The 23,547-nt window shown below is 35.1% G+C and overlaps 2 protein-coding genes across 2 annotated transcripts; both read right to left on the bottom strand.

The window, feature by feature from the left end:
* Positions 1–11,148: 11,148 nt before the first annotated feature.
* Positions 11,149–13,871, bottom strand: LOC130939247 (uncharacterized). Its single transcript, XM_057867366.1, has 6 exons — positions 13,725–13,871; positions 12,972–13,643; positions 12,165–12,576; positions 11,985–12,086; positions 11,700–11,894; positions 11,149–11,276 (listed from the first exon to the last, which is right to left on the bottom strand). The coding sequence occupies exons 1-6, from the start codon at positions 13,869–13,871 to the stop codon at positions 11,149–11,151; spliced, it is 1,656 nt and encodes a 551-aa protein (XP_057723349.1).
* A 12-nt stretch (positions 13,872–13,883) lies between these two features.
* LOC130939246 (uncharacterized) lies at positions 13,884–14,546 on the bottom strand. Its single transcript, XM_057867365.1, has one exon. The coding sequence runs from the start codon at positions 14,544–14,546 to the stop codon at positions 13,884–13,886; it is 663 nt and encodes a 220-aa protein (XP_057723348.1).
* Positions 14,547–23,547: the final 9,001 nt, after the last annotated feature.

Below are 23,547 nucleotides of genomic sequence, written 5' to 3'. Positions count from 1 at the left end.
ATCTCTACTACAAATTTTACTCCCTTTTTATTTTCCCATGAGGCTACACATTTTATTTTCAAAAATGGCACTTCAACCTCAAATAAATGAGCGAGTGTCTAGTCCCACTTAAATTTAAATAATTTATAATTTAAATTCAAAATTCAAAGAGTTTGCAGCTTAAATGTAATTAAATAGTTTTTAATTTTTATTATTATAAAAATTAAAAAAATAAGACAAATATTATTAATAAACACTTCTATTTTTCTTTTACATTTAATGTCTATTTTTTTAGTAAAAAAATGTAAGCAAAATTTATACTATTTTAAGATTTATTTTTTAAGGTTTGGCATTAATCATCTTGTAACTAACGTTATAGAAGTACTTGTAAATAAATTATTACTCACTCAAATTATCTCCATCTTAATTAGTTTTTTGCTAAGTGTACCAAACATCTCTTTAATTTGACAACAATAATATCTCTAATTAATACAATACTTGTTATAAATATTATTAAGAACATAATAAGCACTGCTTAAAAAAACATAATGAAGTAGTACTTGCTAAAATCTATTAGAAATATAGGCTAAACACAGAACTCATAAAAGAAATGATATTAATATAAACAATAACACTTTCATAATCTAGTAACTACATTTTGTAAATGGTACTAAATATCATCAATTATTGTACTCTCTCTCTCTCTCTCCACAAACATATATCTGGCTATGACAAATCAAAACATGGTTGCTAATATTTACTTAGCCACTAGCAATATCTTGTGCTTTTGCTTTCTTTCAATATGTGATCCTTTTTAAACCTTAATTATTTGCTGTTCCATATATATGTTTTGTGTATCAGACGCTTCTCTCCCTCAATTAGTAGCCTCCATTCACACACACATCCAAAAGGTCGTTTTCCAATAGCCTCATATCAGTTTTATTTGCTTCATGCATGCAATTTTAATTTGTGTGTTTGTATGTTAGTCATTATTAATATTTTTAATGGTGTAAAATTATATTTAATGGTGTGTAATTACATATTTTTTTATGATTAAATATTAGATAAATTTTAATGAAAATGTTAATTCCTCGAACTTTTTCTGTCAAACTTGATCACTAAAAGTTTTATCTTAAAAAAGTGACTCAATAATAGGGACAAAGAAAAACATACAAGTGCAGCGGAGAGAGAGATTTATATTTTTTTTTCCCTTAAGTTACATAGATCATGTTGTCCCACTTAACCCTGTACATGAATTGAATTGGATAGGAGCGAATTCGGAATTCAATCTCATTTAAAACACCATGTTGGATATTAAGATTTTAAAACACCAAATCCAATTATATATGTGCTGCATTTTATTTTTTAAAATATAGAATTTCTTTTAAATTATAAAAACATACTATTGGACATGTTTTATAAGCATCAAAATGAAAAAAAAAAAAACCTCATTTGTAAGACTATCAACAAAATGAACAATAAAAAATCTAAACATAAAATAAAAGAGACAAAAAAAAGTATAAAAATCACCCCAAAAAAATTAAGGAGCAAAGAAACAGCATTAACACAAATGTTATCGAAGACTAAAGTTACTAAAGTGTGTTCATTGCACCTCCATTATTTATAAAAATATTAAATTAGCATGCGCATTTGAATACCTTCATTATTTATAAAAATATTGAATTAGCATGCGCATTTGAATAACAGTAGACCATGGGACTGGCACGTGCACTATATGGCATCCATGTAAACTGGCAAAAGAGAAACTGAGTATTGTAATTCATTTAAGGTCTAGTAGATAGTTGAAAAAAAAACTTCACAATGCAAGTTTGATCACTAAAACACTCACATCTCTTGCCTGGAACTTCTACTGTGCGACTCTCGATCCCCTTTTCGTTCATTGTTGATTGATAATCGAACCACCTGACACTCAAAATATATTATGAACAACGACAATAATATTTAATATATATTACTAGACATGATGACAACCATAAATGGTAAGAATTTTGTTGTCAACGGCTAATGAAAAACGTTAAACTCATCAAGTCTAAAATTCGAGAACTGTCAGAAGATTCATGATGGGAGAAACTGTAACAGGCCGGCCAACTTAACTACATTTCTGTTGGTTACACCTCACAAGTATCGGTATAACCATAAGAGAGCAGCGGATCTCCAGTTGTATCCATCTATATCCTCTAATCTCACAACGTACAGTAGCTAGCCACCGGATATGTATGCGTGAATTGGATTTATCATCGAAGAGCTGCGTTAATAATAGCATCATGATGTACGCTCTCACGTACCTTCTGATTGTCTCCTCGTCTGCATCCTGTGAAAGGTCACTGAATGTCTACTGCATCCAAGTGCACTTCATAGTGAACTTGTCAATGTAGTCTGCCGGAGGTAACATACCCAATAACTCCTCGAACTAATTCCATGCAGGTTGGCCGCCATCAATGTATCGCTCGAAATTCGTCAGGCATCCACTGACGTACTATCCGTCGATGAGAAGGCCTAATTGGTATGCGACATCCTATAGCGTAATTGTTGAGTTAAGAAATTAACTAAATTAATTAGTGATGTCAAACATTATTTTTGGACAAAATAAATAATTTATGTTTGAGTAATTATAAATTGAATATTACTAAATTATTTATTGTTGTAGGCCAAAATTCAATTAAAGAGCCCAAATGGAATATAAAGCAAACAACAAAGATGGTGGGCTGAAAGCAAAATTAAGAGCCCAAGGAAAAGCAAAGAAAGAAGTCAAAGGAACCAACGGGGCCAAGCTAATCAAACCCGATTCAAGCCCGTTCCATTGATGATGTACTTTTAGTATGTGGTTTAAAGCACAATCTCTTGAGTATAAGTCAGCTGTGTGATTTGGGATATTTAATTGTTTTCAAAAGGCTTGAATGCTGTGTTGTTAATGAAAAGACAAATGAAGTAATGTTTGTTGCCAAGCGTTTCAATAATATGTATGGACTTACTCTTGATGAACTAAAGGATCAAAATGTAGCTTGTCTTCACTCTAAAGAATATGAAAAGTGGTTATGGCACAAGAGATTGGGCCATGCAAGTATGTTTCAAATAAACAAGCTTGTAAAGAAAGAATTAGTAAGAGGTCTCCCTTTGATAAAATTTGACAAAGACATCACTTGTGATGCTTGCCAAATGAGAAAACAAACAAAAAGTTCTTTTAAACCAAAGGAAGACATCTCTACTAAAAGACCACTTGAGTTACTACACATTGATTTATTTGGTCCAACAAGAACTCAAAGCCTAGGTGGTAAACATTATGGTTTAGTAATTGTGGATGACTATACTAGGTTTGGTTGGGTTTTATTTCTTGCACACAAAAATGAAGCCTTTTCGACCTTTGAACCTTTTTGCAAGAAAATTCAAAATGAAAAGGATTTAAAAATCTCTTCTATAAGAAGTGATCATGGAACTGAATTTGAAAATAATTTGTTTGAATCTTTTTGTGAGGAATTTGGAATATCTCACAACTTCTCTTGTCCAAGAACACCACAACAAAATGGTGTTGTGGAAAGAAGAAATAGAAGCATACAAGAGATGACAAGAGCTATGCTTTGTGAGAGTAATGTTCCAAAATTCCTTTGGGCTGAAGCGGTTAACACAGCTTGCCACATTTTAAATAGAACAATCATAAGGAAATTTTTGAAGAAAACCCCTTATGAACTTTGGAAAGGCTACCCACCAAATTTAAATTACTTGCACATCTTTGGATGCAAATGTTTTGTTTTAAATAACAAAGAAAACTTGGAAAAATTTGATCCAAAGGCTTATGAGTGTTTGTTTGTAGGATATTTCACAACTAGTAAAGCATATAGGGTTTATCATCAAGATGCTAGAATTATTGAAGAGTCCATACATGTTACATTTTGTGATACTAACTTGGTACAAAGCATTTTGGAAGATTGTGATGCAGGAAATCAAGCTCAAAAGGAGGATGAAGCTGCTCAAAATCATGGAAAAGAAAATTTTGGACAAGCTGAACCAGAAACTGCGAATGCTGAAAATTCAAGAGAAAATTCCATTTTATCTTATGAATCTGAAGAAAATCCTGCAGCCAGCAGCGCCCAGAATCCCTTGGTGACTGAATCTGCCTCCAAGTCCACCAGACCTCGTGAGTGGAGATTCTTAAAGAATTATCCTGAGGAATTTGTCATTGGGGACATCTCTCATGGAGTGCAAACAAGATCTTCCACTAGAAAGGCAAATGAAGGATCCAACATTGCCCTTCTATCACAGATAGAGTCTCAAAACATTAAGGAAGCACTTAGTGACCCATCTTGGGTTAAAGCTATGGAGGATGAGCTTCTTGAGTTTGAAAAGAACCAAGTATGGACTTTGGTTCCAAGGCCAAGTGGAAAGAAAGTGACCGGCACCAAATGGATATTTCGGAACAAGTTGGGAGAAGATGGTAGCATTGCAAGAAACAAGGCAAGACTAGTGGCACAAGGATATGACCAAGAAGAAGGAATAGACTTTGATGAATCCTTTGCCCCTGTTGCCCGAATGGAAGCCATAAGATTTCTCTTAGCTTATGCTGCATATTGTGGTTTTAAATTATACCAAATGGATGTGAAATGTGCATTCTTGAATAGAGTGATAGATATAGAAGTGTATGTGGAGCAACCTCCTGGTTTTGAAAATAAAGAGCATTTTGATAATATTTTTAAACTATCTAAAGCTCTCTATGGTTTAAGACAAGCTCCTAGAGCTTGGTATGAGAGACTTAGCTCTTTTCTTTTGAAAAATGGTTTTCAAAGAGGCACCACTGACACAACTCTATTCATCAAGAACTCTAATGATTCTTTTATTCTAGTCCAAATATATGTTGATGACATTATTTTTAGATCAGCCAATGAATCCCTTTGTTCTGAATTTGGAAAACTCATGACAAGCGAATTTGACATGAGTATAATGGGTGAACTTAATTTTTTCCTTGGGCTGCAAATTAAACAAACTGAAAATGGTATTTTTATTCATCAAGAAAAGTATGCCAAGGAATTAGTTAAGAAATTTGGTATGGAAAATGCCAAACCCATGGGAACTCCCATGCATCCTAGTTCTAAATTAGATAAGGGAAAAACTGAGAAAGATGTTGATGAGACTAGGTATAGAGGGATGATTGGTTCTCTTATGTACCTAACTTTCTCTAGACCCGATATTGTGCAAAGTGTTGGATTGTGTTCTAGGTTCCAATTCAAACCTAAAGAGTCACATCTTTCTGCAGTTAAAAGGATCATTAGATATGTTCATGGCACATCTAATTTTGGTCTTTGGTATCCTAAGATTGATGATTTTTCTGCAGTTGGTTATTGTGATGCAGATTTTGCTGGTGATAGAGTTGATAGAAGGAGCACTTCTGGTTTATGTTGCTTCCTCGGAAAGTCCTTAAATGTATGGTCAAGTAAGAAGCAACCAACAGTGGCCCTATCCACTGCAGAGGCTGAGTATATAGCTGCTTCTTCTTGTTGTTCTCAGCTTTTATGGTTAAAAACACAGCTTGCTGATTACAAATTAAATGCTAAAAATATTTTCTTGATGTGTGATAATATGAGTGCCATTAATATTTCTAAAAATCCAGTTTTGCACTCTAGGACTAAGCATATTGAAGTGAAATTTTACTCAATAAGAAAACATGTCCAAAAGGGGGATATTTGCATTCAATTTGTTAAATCAAAGGAGCAATTAGCAGATATTTTTACAAAACCATTAGTTGAGGATAGATTTTGCATGCTTAGGACTTGTTTAGGAATTTTAAGCTATGATTCATTGTTTGAAAATTACTGATGTGTTTGTTGAAGTCTTTGTCTCATAGGTTCGGATGAGACAATTCTGGACAGAAGAAGAACCATCACTTTGAATTTTATCTTCTGGGCTCTGAACTTTCTTGGAATAGGGTTCTGAACTTTCTTTTTCTAAGAACACTCTCAACTTGCTGCAATTGCAAACCTATTCATGTATTGTGCATGTCTTTTAACATTTCTCATTATCATCATTTCAATTTTTGAAAAACTGCAACTTCTGTTTTAATTGTGCTAATGTCTTGTTTGAGAATTCTATTTTGCAGGTCAAAGAGACATTTGTTGAATAAGAAATGTTCTGTTTTATTTTATTTTTCCCACCTTGATAAAAAAAAATGCATATATGAGGCTTGATAAGACATAAGACTTACTGAGATTATTGGATATTAGTTTTGATTAGTCTTGTGTTTGTTAATTGACTTGTGTTTATAAATTGAAATCTATTTGACTTGTTTGTGAACTAAACTTAGATGACTTTAAGTCATTTGAACTTTCTGTTGTGCTGGTGAATTGTTTGTTACATGCTACCATAGTTTGCAATATGTGCTTGTATGGTTTATTAGACTTTTGTGCAACCATAGAATTCTAGATAAGCATGTATATACTTTAGATTGTTGTGTTGGCATTATTATCTGTATCCTTAGGTTAAGCGACATTTATATCTAAAAGGGGGTAGTTCAGTTAAACAGGAAAAGGGACCCACTCGTTCAGAGAGAGTGGTATTGGATGATGATGATGATGACTTTATCCCTGAGGAATCTCCTCCTCCTTCCACTAAGGGTACTTCCATCTCTACTGGCCAGAAATCTGCCCTGCTGAATGTTGTCAAGGATGTTGTTCAGGAGTTTGTCTCTCAATCAAATCACTTGATTGCTATGAGCAAAGAGCAAAGGAAGCTAGCAAGCAAGCGCGAAAATTTCCTCCGTAAGTCAAGAGATAGAGTGGCTGTGCTCATGAATTTCATTGATAACCTTCAAAAGGATGAAGACCCTGCCACTGATGCAGATGAAAAAGTTGATTCGGAGGGAAATAGTTCGGATGTCTAAGAATTGTTTCATGAAGCTGCTGCTGTCTGCTCAATTTGTCTGATGAATTCTATTTTTTTGCTATTGTTGAACTGTTTTGTTCTCTTGGATGACTGTAATAACTTTGGATAACATTGCACCTTTGTTAATTCATTAGGATTGTGCACTAACTCTCTTCTGTAGGTTATAAGGTGTTGTTTTTGCTGATCTCGCATATTATCCACCCTTGATGACAAAAGGGGGAGTAATAGCAATAGGATGCTAGATGGTAAATGTGTCCTAGGTTTCACATGTTGAATCTTTGTGCTGCTGATATTAGCTTGATGTTGGGCTGATTATGTGGTGTTGCTTGTTTGATATCCCTTAGACAAAATAAATGTATGTAGCTCTTTATTGTGCTCTCTTTAAGTACAATGTAAAACAGGAACAAAGAGGAAAGCATAAATCCAGGGGGAGCTAATCTTGAAAAGCAAAGGAGGAGCAACATAAAAGCAAATGACAAAAATCAAAGGGAGTTTCTAAACCTTACTCAAATTCATTTCCTTTTGATTATTGCTTAAATCATGTTTGTCATCAAGGGGGAGATTGTTGAGTTAAGAAATTAACTAAATTAATTAGTGATGACAAACATTATTTTTAGACAAAATAAATAATTTATGTTTGAGTAATTATAAATTGAATATTACTAAATTATTTATTGTTGCAGGCTAAAATTCAATTAAAGAGCCCAAATGGAATATAAAGCAAACAACAAAGATGGTGGGCTGAAAGCAAAATTAAGAGCCCAAGGAAAAGCAAAGAAAGAAGCCAAAGGAACCAACGGGGCCAAGCTAATCAAACCCGATCTAAGCCCGTTCCATCAATTCAAAGTTAATCCAAGCTTCTCATACAAGATTGAAGCCTTCATTCCCTCTCACTAGCTTTTACCAAAGCAACATTCTTTTCTCTCTGACCATGTCAAATCACAGAAGCAAGAGAAAGTGCTTAGCTACTAAGCTATTCAAAGAAGAGGAAAGAAAGAGAAGGTTAGGCAAGAAAGGCAGATATCAAATCACCCAGTTCAAACCAAATCAAACTTAGGTTAAAGGTAACCCATTTCATCTTGCATGCATCAGATCTTCTTCTCTTCTTCCTAACTCTCTGCTCTATCCGAAAATGGCATTCAAGGGAAAGTTGTTCTCTGCCCTATTCTGCTTTACATCGACGGTCACAAGTGATACTTGGGGACCAAATAGTTTCTCAATGGCTAAGATCAAGTTGACCATGAGAAGATTTCTATGGTTACTGCTTTGTGGCTTTCGGTCAAGATGAAGAAGTCAGAAGCAAAGTTTCTACTCTAAGGTTTAATGAGAAAAAGTGATTCTGTGGGTTGGCGAAGCTCAAGGCTCAAGGTGTTGACCTTGGAAGAAGAACCCAGCAACATGCAAGGAGATAAAAAGAGGTTTGCTGTTCATTCAGAAACCAAGGAGAGAAAACCAGAGTGTGAGAACAGTGTTCTGTAAAGAAGTTCCTCTACTTGGATAATGCTTACTTTCAAAGAAGCATTCGGCCAAATACTAAAGAACTGTATCTGAGGTTGCGAATCTGGTTATGCACATAGCAAAGAGGCTGCTGATGAAGTCAATCTCCTTCATGTTTTACTGATTGTAATGTACTTTTCTATGTTTATCTTTCTGTCATTTCTGTGAGAAAAAGGCATTGTGAGAAAACTCAAGTAAAAGCCATGAGTGGAAAAAGGCTGAGTGAAACACTTGAGGTAAAAGCCTAGAGTTATTTTCTGATTTCTTTAGGTGAATTAAGTGTCTTGTATCTTGTACCTGTTTGGTATCCCTTTCTTAGTTGGGTTAGCACTAAGAATGAATAGTTAGGTGTTAGCATAGCCAATGTCAAGTTAGGTTAGAACTTGAGAGTGAAATTGGTGTATGTAATACTATTAACTATAGTGAAATTCTTCCATAGTTGTGGAGGAGACTGGATGTAGGTTGCATAGCACAAGGCAACCGAACCAGGATACATGCTGGTGTTATCTTTTTTCTTCTCTGCTGAGTTCTGTTTTCTGATATTCATGAGACAAAAATAAATTGTCTCATAAATTTCCGCTGCTGTGTTCAAACAGAACCTGAATTGAAAGTTTGTTTAAAAGGGTATTAACTGCAACTAAAAGGAAGGCATAGATTCAACCCCCCTTTTCTAAGCCTACCACAACCTTCAGTAATCGTGCACTCTTTGAATGACATGTGGAAGGTATACGTCTCTAGACGCCATTGCTCGACAAATGCACCACCCAGCGGTTCATCCAATTTAAACTAGTGATCGTTGAGCCTCACGAGATGTGCTAAACTAGCCGTCTGCAGATATGGCATGATCCTCTCATCTAAGGACATATCATTCTGCCTCCTCATGCTGGTGATACATCGGTAGAATTGCATGACGATTAAAAAATTCTCTCAGAACTATAAATATTTAGAAAACAAAAATCACATAAAATATATAATTATAACAAAAATATAACCTAAACATAGTTAATCTAAGATTTACGAATTAAATTAAAATAAATTAAACTAAATTAACCCTGTTTAAATTAAATATTAACAACACATAGTTAGTCTAATATTCAGGCGTAAAGCTAAATCCTATACTATAATTAAATTTGTAGTGCCTCGTTAATCTAACATTTAAAAATTAATTTTTTAAATAAATTAAATCATATTAAATTCTTGTTAATCTTCTACTGTCTAGTTGCTCCAACACTTGAAATCTAAATTAAATTAAATTCAATTAAACTTCTACAAAATTTTTAACCAGGTTAAACTTCTAACATTTAAAACATTTATTTACAAATTCTAACCAAACATGTTATCACTATTTGTCCTAATACTTAGTTATCCCTCATCCAACATACATTCTATAGTTTCAATATTCGAATAAATACTACCCCTAAATGAATACTCTAACTACTATTTAAAGTTTAAAATTTCTAATAATGATTTATTTTTTCTAGAAATTAAATTAAATTGAATTAAATTTTATTCACTAACCTTTTCATGAACGCTACCAGCAATATGAGCGACTCTGTTCAACTGATAAATTTGATTCGGATAATTTTTCATTTTCGCAATTTGAATCTTATAGTTTAGATTTCGTTAGTTTCTTAGGATTTTTTGTTTTAGGAAAATTTGGTTTGGTGAAATATAATTCAAAAAACTAAATTCGAATTCTATATATAATGATATCATAACTAAATCGAATTAATTTATGTTGAATTACTATCATAGCATATCTATATATAAATCGAATTTAATTCATTCGAATTACTACGTGCTACAAAATCATGTGCCAATTCGAAACTAATTGTATCGAATTATTATGGACGTCTAATACCATGGGCATTTCGAATTTCATTGCTATATAAATTAAAACTAGTTATTTCAATTCAGATTATTTTTTATTAATTCAAATCAAATTAATTCAGTTTAATAATATAATGTATAATTCAAATTTAATAAATTTAATTTATATACAGAATTTTTGCATAATATTGTAATAAATTTAGTTTGATAACTACTTAAATGAAGATGGTAAAAATATTTTTTTATGAGGATCTTTTATTTAAAAGTGTGATTTATTTATTTAACCATATTTTAAACAAAAATAATATTTTTATATCATATTAAAATTTAACCATACAATTTATTATTCAATAATAAAAAAAATTATATGAAAACAATTATAAAGTTTTCATTATAGTATCTAGCATTTAGTTTATTAACGAGTTTTACCCGTCCGTTTATGTTTATTTTCCACTCACCCGAAAAAAAAAATTAGATTTAGATTGGACTTTAGACTATTAGAGTGGAAAATAAATTTGAACAGTAATGGTGAAAACGTGTTTAAAAGGGGAGATACTAATGCCATGTCCAAAGACTAAAACCCCAAAGTGGTCCCTGAGATTGGGCGAGTTACCCATACTTGTCCTTGACTTTCAAAATTCACTAAAAACATCCCTGACATTTTGCTCCGGGACCCATAGTTGCCCTGCAACCCTTTCCGGCGCCAAGTCAGCAAACGGAGGGGTGATCTGGCACCACCAATGCCACGCTGGAGCCAGCAACGGCTAGCTGATGTGGCAAATCTGAATTTTGTACCCAATGTGGTCCCTGGTCCCAATAAAATCCTAAAACCTAAGAATCATTATTATAACTAGTATCTCTTCTTCTCCCCTTTGTAATATAATTCTGGACCACCATTGAAGCTCTGAAGTAATGTTTGGAGGTGAAGGGCAAGCCAGTGGGAGCTCGATACGGTCAACAAGCAATGGATACAGGGCGAAGACCCAAAATCGTAGTAGGGCTACGCGTGTACCAGAATGGTGTGGTTGCGGCTGCCGACCTGTGCTCCGGTGGTCTGGGACACATTCCAACCCAAATAAGCCCTTTTTTGGATGCCCAAATTATAATGTTAGCTGTAATTGTTGATTTTTCCTGATTTTTCATTCCTTCTCCAACTTCTAATTTGGTTATTGAAACATTCGTTGACTGCAGACAATTGGTAAAAGATGGTGTGATTTGTTTGTTTGGGCAGATGTTGGGCAAGAGGCTGTCCCTGCAAAATCAGAAAGTCTTAACTATAATGAAGAGCAGAAGATGACAGAAGGTTTTGGCTTTTGCAGCAGCATCTGCTAGTTTTTTCTTTTTACAACCCCTCTTTGTGTGTCCTTTTTCCCCACAGTAGCTGCATGTGAATGGTGCAAGCTGCCTCTTTAGGTTTGTGTTGTCCTTGGTGAAAGTGGGTTTGGATTTCTTCGAGCCACCCTTAGCTTCATCTGTGCCTATCCGCCTTTTTTGTTGTAACTTACCTGGCCCCCTCTTAATCTTTGGAGGTTGGGGCTTAAGAGATTCTGAAACCTCCCAGAAAGTCTGCCCAGGAATGGGATTAATATAATGCTGATATGTCTCCCTATATGAGTCCATAGTAACTAGTTTGTGGCAAAAATCCTCTGGATTCTTGTTCACCCTAGCTAGTGCAGCACATGCATGCACACAGGGTATTCCTACATCCGAAACAGGAATGAATCAATTTAGTACTTAGTGTTAGGTAGTAATATATGAATGAATGTTAGATTGGACAAAATAAAATCCACCTGTCAGCATCCAAAATTGACATGTGCATAGGTGTTTTCCTAGATCAACAACATGGTTGGCTGGGTAACCGTGTACCTCAAATTTCTCATAACCAGTATCACCTGTCCATATTGGGTGCCAATGTTTTGACTATTTTCTCACTTTCTCCAGACGACTGTGAATTACTGGCGGTAACTTACCCACATGATTAGCTAATTTTACCTTGTTCTTAGCTATTGTTCTCATGACAAACATTCTCACACCTTCAAGCAAAGTAATGATTGGCTTGACCCTGGCCTCTTTAATTTTTGAGTTGAATACCTCGCACGCATTATTACATATGCTATCCAATTTAGGCTTGTGACTGAATTGACTCCTGGTCCAGTGTTCTCCTCCCCACTTTGATAGATACGCCCATGCATCCTCGTTGATAATCTTGATCTTGTTCATATTATCTCTGAACTCTTGATACGTGGTGGCTCGTGCACACTCCCACAGCAAGGATCTTAGTTGTAAATCCTTCCATTGCTTGTTAAAATTCTGCCACAAGTGCCAAACACAAAAGCGGTGATGAACACGGGGCATCACCTCTTCCATTGCCGGCAATAAACCCTGTGTACAAAACCACATACCATATCACCATAATAGACTATGACTTTCATTGACGCTCACCATAACAGTCCTTGACTTATAACAATTTATACATAATAGTCCCTGACTTTTATCAATTTACACATAATAGTCCCTGCTTTTGAGAAATGATACTGATATAAGTCCATCATATCTATCGGGGCTCATTCTCATTATTAAAGTTCAGCATATAAACAGCAGACAGTTTTCATCTCTACTCATAACTAATAATATACACAATCCATACAATTCCCTGATATTTTCATATAACAAACCATGCAATTTTCTAGTAAACATATAACAAAGCATGCAATTTTCATATCCACTCATGACTAACATTCCACTATTTTCTAAGATACTCATGAATTAGAGAATACCTTCTGCATGTCAGAGATAAAGCACCACCCATTTTGCCTATAGTCTCCAAGGTCCTGGTGTAGCAACTTAAGAAACCACTTCCAATTCTCCTTGTTTTCTACTCCAACAATTGCCCACGCTATAATGTAGATATGGTGATTAGCATCCTGACCCACTGCCGATAGAATTTGTCCACCAAATTGAGTTTTCAAGAAAGCACCGTCCAGTCCAATCAACGGTCGGCATCCGGCTTTGAAACCACTCTTGCAACCACTCAAGCACACATACATTTTATCAAATACTGGATCAGACTCAGGTTGGGGAGTGCAACAAATTTCAACTGTTGATCCAGGGTTAGTCTTGAGAAGTGTAAGACCATAATCCCTCAGCATTTTGTATTGTTCCTTTTCATCCCCAAACACAGCATTACGTGCATCAAAGAGGGCCCTTGATATTGAGTTCTTGTTCAAGGTCAAGTCAAACCTTGACTTGAAGTAAGTGGCTGCATCACAATGCTTAAAATTGGGGTACTTCCTAACCTTCTTGACTAGTTTACTCGCCACCCAATTTCTGTTAGCTGCCCTGTTCTTATCTTCCCTTGGGCATGTGTGATCATTAAGGAATGTCTTTATTTGCCAACAAGTATCTTCATGATCCCTTAATGCATACACCACCCATGGACATCCTTTCACCTGACATGTAGCCCTCATCCTCACGTTGTCATTTTTCCTGAACCTAATCCGTCAACCCTCTTGGATTGTGAACTCCCTTACAGCCTCCTTAAAGTCCCATTTTGTGTTGAATTTCATGCCAACTTCCATTTGCAGTTCTCCAAACCTTATACCTTCTCTGAACACAGGACAAAAATCTTCGGACTCCTCATCTGCCCCCTCATCCTCTGAATTGGGGGAAGTTTTCATTTCTTCAGAATGCTATGAATTTGCCCCGTCTGAGTCAGCCCCTGGATCATATGCATTATATGCATCATCCCCTGTTCCACCCACAAAGCCTAGGTCCACATCCCCATCTGAGACCTCCTCAACAAATGCATCATCCTCACTCATAACTTGCTCTTTATCCTTAGCAAACGCAGCAGCAGGAGAATGTTTAAATTTGATGTCTTCCTTAATAGTCTTAGCCTTACAAACATCATTATCATAATCATCATCATCAGACGAAGAACTATCTTCGATCCTTGGCTCATACAAACTATCTTCGTCACTATCATATGAATCAGACGATAGTGCATCACCTCCCTCCTGTCGTGCTTTCAACACCGCCTTTCCCTTAGCAACACTCCTCGTACAAGGCCTAAAATTAGGGGTGGTTGTTGTCTTTTTCTTCTTCAAGGTGGATTTTAGTGTGGAGTTGGATGTTGCTGTTGACACACTTTTAGGGAGAATAGGCTTCGTAGGAGGATTCGACTTTGAATTGGTAGGAGGCTTTGGCTTTTGATTAGTAGGAGGCTTCGGCTGTGGATTAGTGGGAGGTTTTGGCTTTTGATAAGTAGCAGGCTTTGCCTGTGATTGATCATTTGGATTGGGAAGATGCTTCTCCTGACTTGGAGGTTTTGGATTCGTGACAGATTCTGGCATAGTTGGAGGTGTTGGATTACTAGGAGGAGTCGGATTAATTTGAGGGTTCGGAATGTCAATGGTGTTGACAGGCGTTGCCTTGTCTTAGGGGGATTCACTGTTGGGGTTCCTCACTTTGTCATTAGGAGTGACCATGGCACCTTCTTCTTTTGCATCCATGCCAGCCTTTTCCTCCTTATCTTGTAAATAATCTGGAGATGACACCCCATGTTCAAAATACACATCTACCAATCCATTATTCTTGTGAGCAAGAAAACACATCTCTCTAAGCTCATTGTCACTGTTTAGATTCCTTAATCCAGTTTCTAACGTCCTCCCGGGAACTAGCCACCAACAATGAAGGATCTTGTCATAGCCTAACTCCTTGTAATAATTCCTTATGAAGAAAACGTCCAAGGTATCCTCATCCAGATCACCTAGGCAGGTTAAGTTATCAGGGGTATATCTCAGTTTTTCTTCATCATCTTTCTCAAAGTTTCCTCCATGATGAAACATTATATCCAACAACACATCCATCTGCACCAACAAATCAAAATCATTAAAACTCACACAATCATATCACATGACTTCAACATCGATTAAAATCCCTATGCATTAATATCACAGTCACCACCATGCATTAACCCACTATTGAAAAAACCTCTGTTTTATTGCCAAAAAACAGAGCATATACACATCAAACCCTTTGCCCTAACAAAAATTCTTAAACACAATCCTTTAAGGTAATGCAGCCATGAAACTCTAGGACAACCCAACACAGTAACAAGACAATCATACACCTTCATCATAATTTGATTCATGAAATAAATTCAAAAATTATTTCAACCAACACATACCTTCAACAACGCAGAAGACAGAGAAACCACTTGACTAAGGAATACCAAACTCTTCAAATGACGTGTGACAGTGGAGGAGATGGGGAAGACGAAGCTAGGTCGCTGCCATTGATGGGAGAATGAGAAGACGAAGACTGAGCGTGGAGGAGAGGAGAAAAAGTGTGAGAGTGTTCAAACAAATATGAGACTGAAGGCAAACCGTTTTCAAGGGATGGAGCTTATGAACGACGTCGTTTACTTCTTCATTGGGCGTCAAATCGATACTGCGTCGTTTTGCTTGGCTCCAGCGTGGCAATGGAGGTGCCAGATCATCCCTCCGTTTGCTGACTTAGCGCCGGAAAGGGTTGAAGGGCAACTATGGGTCCCGGAGCAAAATATCAGGGATGCTTTTAGTGAATTTTAAAAGTTAGGGACAAGTATGGGTAACTCGCCCAATCTCAGGGACCATTTGGGGTTTTAGTCCATGTCCAAATAACGCCTTATTCGATTTGTAAGAGCAGGGCGTTGTTGAAGTTCTTTCTACGGCGGCTGACTTATCATGGATACCAGCATTTCATTTCCCCAGTTCCTAAATTCCAGGCAGTCAGTAACCGTCGAAGAAATGGGCCACTATTTCGATGCTATGACAAAAAACATGCAGCGCCACTCTGATATAGTAGAGGCAGTGTCGAGGGCTGAGGAACTTGGAAATTTCAGAATTTCTTCTTGTGTCTCTTTAGGAAATTGGCTCAATAGTTCGGATAGCGATAGCGATAAGCTCGACGATTTCCATAGGCTTGTGAGGGATGGCGACGTTAGACGACTCTGCCAAAATGTGTACTTTGGTCGCTTCGATCATAAACGCAGAGGTAGCCATACTTCACTACGAAGCTCCGATGGACGGGTTATGGAAATCGACAAGAGCGTCGCCGCCGCTGAATCCGTGGTCTTGAAAGACCTTCTTCATTCTTTTGACCGCAACGGTGGTGTGATCCCGTTGACTAACGTCTCCAGCGATGTTCTCTCAGAGGTCATCCTCTTCTTGCAGAAGAAACGTGATTTCCAAGAGATCGTCGACAAAATTGCCGCCAACTACAAGGGCTGGTCCACGGCCTTCATCAACCGGAACCGTCCCATTCTCCGCGAATTGCATCAAGTCACTTCTCTTCCCTTCGCATTCATTACGTTTCATTTAAACGCAAGGACAAAAACAGTATAGAACTAACCGAATTTGTTCCGTTTCCAATTAATATCATATTATTCGTCGAATAAAACTCAATCTGGTCATCAAAATTCGAGTAACCCAATTTTAAATGATTAAATAGAGTTAATACTTAATTTGGTCCCTGAACTTATAACAAGTTTCAATTTAGTCCTTGAAGTTTTAATTGCCTCTATTTAGTCCCAAAGTTTACAAACGCGCCTCATATTAGCCCCTAAGACGATTTTTAGTATAAAAACGTTAATGGAGCGCTCGGATGTCACGTTAAAACTTGTAAAATGATGCAGTTTTGGTTTTTGGTATTTAAATAGCTCAAAAAGGCATCGTATCACTTATTTTGTTAGGTAAAATTTTAATAAACACTATTTATGATATTGTTTTTGGGTTATTTGAGTGTCAAGACTAAAACGACATATTTTACAAAGTTTAGTGTGGCATCCGGCTGTTCACGACAATGTTCTATTATGTTTGTACATTGAAAATTGTTTCAAGGACTAACATGTTATGTTCACAAAATTTAGGGACTAAATAAACACAGTTGAAACTTTAAGGACTAAATTAAAGCTTGCATGCAAATTCAAGGATTAAATTGAGTATTATCTCGATTAAATATGGTAAATTGAAGTTTGAGGGACTAAATTGAATCAATTGTGTTTGGTAGGCTGCGAAAGATCTTCAGATCCCGAGCTTATTGGCTATGACAACTCAGGAGCTAGAGCGCCATGGTGGCTGCCACACCAACGAGTATTCGTTCAGCCAAATGTTCCATTATTTCACTAGTGTGGACAACAACCGTAGCAAAGAGATTCTAGAGGAATTGGACCGCGCTAAGTTATTAGGAGGCAGTGTTGTTGCCTGTAAAGGCTTTAGGGACTGGTTCACTCAAACAGGAGATTTTGGCAAGAATCGTCTCGAGGAATTCAAGGCTCTCATGATCTCCGCTGACTTTAGGAATATCTGCCTTTCTCTTTACTGTGGTGACTACCGTCATCAAGAATTGAACCATGTTTCCCTTAGAAGTTCTGATGGAAAGGTCTTAGAGATGTTTATGCCTGTTGCCGTTAATCAATCCCTGTTCTTGAGAGACCTTGTTGGATATAATGGCAATTCTGAGAACATCAATGTGAGCTGCACTGGCCATGTTCTCTCTCAGGTCATCGACTTCTGTCAGAAGACATATGATTTCCTTGAGATACATGATTTCCACCCTATCGAGGAGGGCCTTCCGATTGTGGACCATTTCAAAGGCTGGATGACAGAATTCCTCAAGCGTAACCGATGCATTCTCCCACATTTGGATACAGTGAGTTCACTTGACTTGAGTCATGTATCTATCTAGTCATGGACAGATGCATTTGATTATTGTTCTTGATGTTAAATGCTACATAAATTTTTGGAAAATATTCACACTAAATGCGATACATGTGAGGTGAATCTTAGAACCTAAGTCCTTAATAGCGAAACTTACTTCATCTCACTTGAATTTATGTGATATTTCTTGTTTTGCACTCTTGAAATAAGTTAGATACTAATAGTTATCACATGTATACAAATAACACATCTTGGTGCATTTATGTTGTAATGTGGGAGTCATAGGAGTATCAAAATTGCTAAAAAAAAAAATTTACTCTGCGTTTGCGAATTCCAAGAGACCTCCCAAGTTTTGTGTTATGTTGATCAAAGTTGGTTTGGGAGCAAAGTTTTCTTTGCTAGTTAGTGCTTTGCTAATAGTTAATGCAATGCTGTGTCTGTGGATGTGTAGGTTGCGGACTTTCTCAACATACCAAGCCTCTTGGTTGTGACAACTGAGGAAGTGGCAGACCTGGCGGCAAGGATCCTTGACAAGACATCGATTTGGTGTGAGAAATTATCATTTTCGCGAATGCTCTCATCCCTTTATGTTAGAGTCACAGAGTAGGGTTGGCCATCAAGTCGGAAATTGGTTTGCTAGCTGTTGTTAATCAAAGGAATTGTTGATTGCTCGTTCACCATTTTTATGTTAGCTTTCTTGGTGAACTTCAGTTTGTTTCCTATTTGAAGGTTGTAGAAACAATTGATGATGAACCCATTTGGATATTGCTCTGCTATGGAGCATTACTCTCTAAACCATTATGTATAAGTATATGATTTTGATGGAACTTAGTTGATTTTTGCATTGGTTAGTTCTTTCCTGACTATAATGTTTTCTTTCAAATGTAAAATGGTGTTGCTCATCGGGTTTGAAATAGACAAGTCTCCATTCCCTTTCATGGTCATTCACAGCGACATCAATGTTTGTGAGGAGGTGTATGGTGATCCTATTTAGCAAAAGCAACTGAAGAATGAGACGGATAGTTATACACTTGTACGTGTATTATACACAAATGGTCTTAATAATTAATGTGTGTTTCTAACTGATTGAAAGTATTTTCCTTAAATAATTCTCTCTAGAGTCAAGAGGCAAATCAAAGATGTAAAGTAACACTAAGCAACTTAATTAGGATTCTAAAACTGGATAAAGTTATGTAGTTTTTTTTCTGTGTCTAGATATAATAATTGGTTAGAACAGTGTAAATAATTATATGAATTGAGTTTTGAAACTAGCCACGTGATAAAATTAAAATTATAATTTTAAATTATTCTATTAAAATTAATTTAAATTATAATAATTTAATTAATAAATAAATAATATGATGTGCATTGTTATGTGTTTTTTTAAATATAATATTAAATGTATTAACTCGAATGTAGCTATTAAGTGTATAAAAATTATGTTTAAATTATAAATTCTCTAAATGAAATTATCCCGTTTAAAATATTTAATTTATGATTTAAATCATAAATTATAATTATGATTTAAAAAAATTTCTTCGATATAATATTACATTTTTTTTTCACTTTATTATTAATATATTGATATTGTAAGTCTAAATTACAGTATTTTACTGAATCTTGACTAAAAAAATAATTACGTGTTTTTATCATTTAATTTATTTAATACACCATGTGTTAACACTACCGGTATTTTTTTTAAAAAATATATTGATAAAATAGATATAATATAATTACAAATATAATATAAATAAATAAAATATATAAATAAATGCGAAACCAATATGTTTACCAATGTCTTTGTTAAATTTTATGAATTAGAGAATAAATTATGTATTCGGTTGCTTGGTGATCATAAAGATGATCAAGTAATTGGATTGTAAATTGATCTCATAATGTACATCGATCTTATTTTTTTTTCTCATTTTTGAATGAAAACGAGAGTTAAGAGAGTAAGTAGTAATACATAAAGAAAAAAATTGCACCACAACACATAATTATTACCAAAAGAAATATTCATATTAAAATTTTACATAGTAAATCATGAAGATCAATCACATTGTATTGGTCATTTTTCTCTATTTTTGACCATGATATAAGTTTTTATTTTCTAGTAAAAAATCCAATAATATCTAATTGAACAAAAAAAATTGAATTGAAAGTATCAAATTAAGGACAAATGAGTGAATAGTATAAGAAATTATAACTTCGTACGTGTATAAAATAAAGAGAATTTACTGATTTAGTTTATATTAAACGATAAAACCAACAATAGTATATTAATAAATGGATATTAATAAAGAGAATTTACTGATTTAACGGTAATGAGATTTTCTTACTACATTAAACATTCTCTTTCTGCATCCACTACTTTTTACTATTTACATTTCTTCAAGATCCACAAAGTTAAATTATTCTGAAGTCTTAACATCTCGATAATGGTTACTGAAACATGAAATTATATATAATCTCATTTATTTACATCATGGTAGTATATTCTTGCAGCATGTCCAGAGGCCCTTGCTATCTTTTGGTCCAAAAGCTTCCATGTAGCTCAGTACGTGCCCTGTTAATGTTTGCAAGGTAGCAGAAATCTTTGTAATTATTATAAGTGGATGATAATTACTGAACAAAAGGAATTAGATCTTTACATAATGCATTTTCTTGTTCCATGACTGACAGGAGCTCAGATTGAGCTCTCATCTCATCAGTGATTTTTGTAATGAGAGTTCCGCAATGACAATTGATGGTGCTTTCGGTACAGCTTGGCTTAGGAATTTACCAAAGCCAACAGGTTCTTTACTACTATGCCCAGAAAATGGATCTGGCAGCAGTTCTAATGTTTCCCAGTTCTGCGCACAACCAACCTCAATTCCAGGATCTGTTATGCAAGTATTGGGTTCATCTTATCTACTACGGGCAACTGCATGGGAGTTATATGGAAGGTAAGTTCATATCTGTCTTCTAGGTATATGTGAGCTAAGTTCATGGTTTATTATTGTGTGCTTTTTCAGGAAAGTATAATTCTAGTTTCATGAGCATTAAAGTTAATTATTTCCATATTTTTGTGATAACTTGAAAGTCTACTGGCTTGCATTTCATGCTTTATTTTTTCTATTTCTAATCAGCACTCCGCTGGCTCGCATAAATGCACTGGTACATGCAACTTGCTTTGCTGATGCATCAAGGTAGGTTCTTAAGCTGAATTTTATCCCCGTTGTTTATTAAGCAAAATGATGACTGTTTACCTACCAATAATTTTTTTCCTCCTTGTGTTAACTTCGTATTGGTTCCCAGTTCGTCAGATACAGCGGTAGCATATGTAAAGCTCATTCAACATTTAGCAATCTTCAAAGGATACAAAGGTTGTATGGTTGCAGTAAATTTGAAAAATTTCCACCTTTTGTTTTATATTTGTATGCTTCCATGCAGGGACGGCGGCAGCAGCAATGGCATCGGCAACTCTGGCGGCATCAGTTCCGTTGAGTCAGAACGACAACCACAACAACAGACTGACATAACAAATGCAAGCCAGCTACCGCGCAGGGAAATGGGGAGCAGAAGAACGACGACAAAAGCACGTGGTAGAGACTGTCGGAAGCAGCAGCGAAGGCTCATTCTCGAATCGGCGAAGGCAACAACACTGGGTGACTAGGGAAGAAGCAGGGCACGGCGTAGGAATAGGAAAGGAAGATGAAGAAGAAAAGAGACGTTGGTTCGATGACGGTGGTGCTGCAGTGATGGTGGTGAAGGTGAAGCTCTATGATGATGGTGATGGAGATAATGGGAAAGAAAAGGAGAAGAGAAGAAGAGTAGGTTTTTTATTTGGGATAGGGGTTTTTATTTTTTAGTTTCTATAACCATTTGGAGTTGTCACATCTGCTTCATCCTAACACGTCACCTTTATAACGATTGTCCACCATAACAGGGGTTGATTTGTCCATTTTTCTTGATTGATGGATGGAGTCTAATTAAGGTTTAAGGATGATTAAAATGCGCTATATCTCACAAAAAAGATTAGGGCTAGAACTCTAAAATTAATAATGTTACTCGAATCTAGACATAAGCATAGGTTAGTCTAGTCTTGTCAAGTTTAGCCATAACAGGCTGGGGGTCGAGTTGAGTGGACTCAAAAGAGCAGTTCATGCCTAATTAGCCAACCTAATAAAATCACATTTGAATATTTGATGATATGGTTATGATTATCTAGTTATCTTATATTATTGCTTTTGATTTTTTATATGGAGAAGAGAATGTAGCAATACAACAATGTGGAGAAGAGAGATGTTTTACATATACATAATGTTAGCAGAAAACGGACCCTCCGTTTTGAGTTTGAAAAAAAATAAAAAAAAGTTAAAAATTCTAATCGGAGGGTCCGTTTTGATTTAAAAAAGGAAAAAAAAAAGAAAACAAAACTAATCGGACGGTCCAATTTGTAATTTCGAAAATAAAAAAAATTTTAATGTTAAAATCGGACCGTTCGATTTTCATTTTAACAAATTAAAAAAAAATAAAAATACAAATCGGACCCTACGATTTGGTGTTTATTTTCTTCTTCAAAGCAAGTCGAACCTTTCGATTTGTAGTTTATTTTTTTATCAAACAAATCGGACCGTCCGATTTAAATAAAATACCATATAAAAAAAACACCTAATTTTTCAATAACAATGTATTACACATATATTTAACCAATATAAAAAAAATTAGCCCTCTATCGATGGGATAAGATTCTGTTGTTGTATGGAACCGTACTCTTTAAACGATGGTATATATAAGTATATGATTGTGATTAAACTTAGTTAATTTTTGTATTGGTTGTTTTTTTTTCTGACTATAATGTTTTCTTTCAAAAATAAAATACTGGAGCTAGAAACATAGAACTTATATTTGATTGCAGAGTTCTATGGCTTCGTTCATGAAGCATGATAAATGCGACCGTTATATTAGTGGTGGCTATTGCCGTGGATTTCTTGTTGGAATCATTTCCTTGATCATTTAATGGCCATATATAATTCTTTCTAATACCAAAGATTTTTTACAAAGTTCAGTCTTGCGTAAGCAAAAAATCTTTTGAAACTAGCTTTATATATGGAAAAAATTTATAAAGTGAAGAGAATGATAAAATAATAAAGTAAAGAATTAATTGTTACTGAATTTTTAATTGTGATTATGCATAAGTCTATTACAAGAAATTGATATGGTTTATATCCTTAATATAGATTTTTTAGATTTAGATTTTTCAAATTTTGAATTTTATTTTAGAGAATAAAGTGTAATCTCTCACTATTTATTTTATAGGTAGTATTAAGAGAAAATAAAAGAGAAAAATTATTTAAAAATAAAAGATTATAATTTATCCTCTCAAATAAAAATTCAAAATTTAAATGATCCAAATTCGAATTTTTTACATATTTGGTCAAACCATACAATGAATAAACCTCTCTTCGTGTGGCAAAGATGATATCAACGGTCAGAAAAACACTGGATTATGAGGATCCAGGTTATGCACTGGAGCATATTAAAACCATTACTCTCAAAAATAACTGGTTTCACACGGACACGACAGCTTTTGGTATGGAATATCGATGTTCCAATAATACAGCCATATAAAAGGGGGCTTATAGATTAGGGCAACAATCATTAGTGGAAG

Source organism: Arachis stenosperma, chromosome 7 (assembly GCF_014773155.1).
Source record: "Arachis stenosperma cultivar V10309 chromosome 7, arast.V10309.gnm1.PFL2, whole genome shotgun sequence".
Lineage (NCBI taxonomy): Eukaryota > Viridiplantae > Streptophyta > Magnoliopsida > Fabales > Fabaceae > Arachis > Arachis stenosperma.
This window is presented reverse-complemented; position numbering and strand designations above follow the sequence as displayed.

Bases quoted from the DNA above. Each gene is read 5' to 3' on its own strand.
- LOC130939247 (XM_057867366.1), bottom strand. From the start codon at position 13,871: ATGAAAACTTCCCCCAATTCAGAGGATGAGGGGGCAGATGAGGAGTCC. The intron at 12,577-12,971 runs GTATTCTCTAAT...TTTTGTACACAG, and splicing joins TTATCTCTGACATGCAGAAG to GGTTTATTGCCGGCAATGGA. The intron at 11,277-11,699 runs GTAAGTTACAAC...CATCCAAAAAAG, and splicing joins AAAGATTAAGAGGGGGCCAG to GGCTTATTTGGGTTGGAATG.
- LOC130939246 (XM_057867365.1), bottom strand. From the start codon at position 14,546: ATGCCAGAATCTGTCACGAATCCAAAACCTCCAAGTCAGGAGAAGCAT.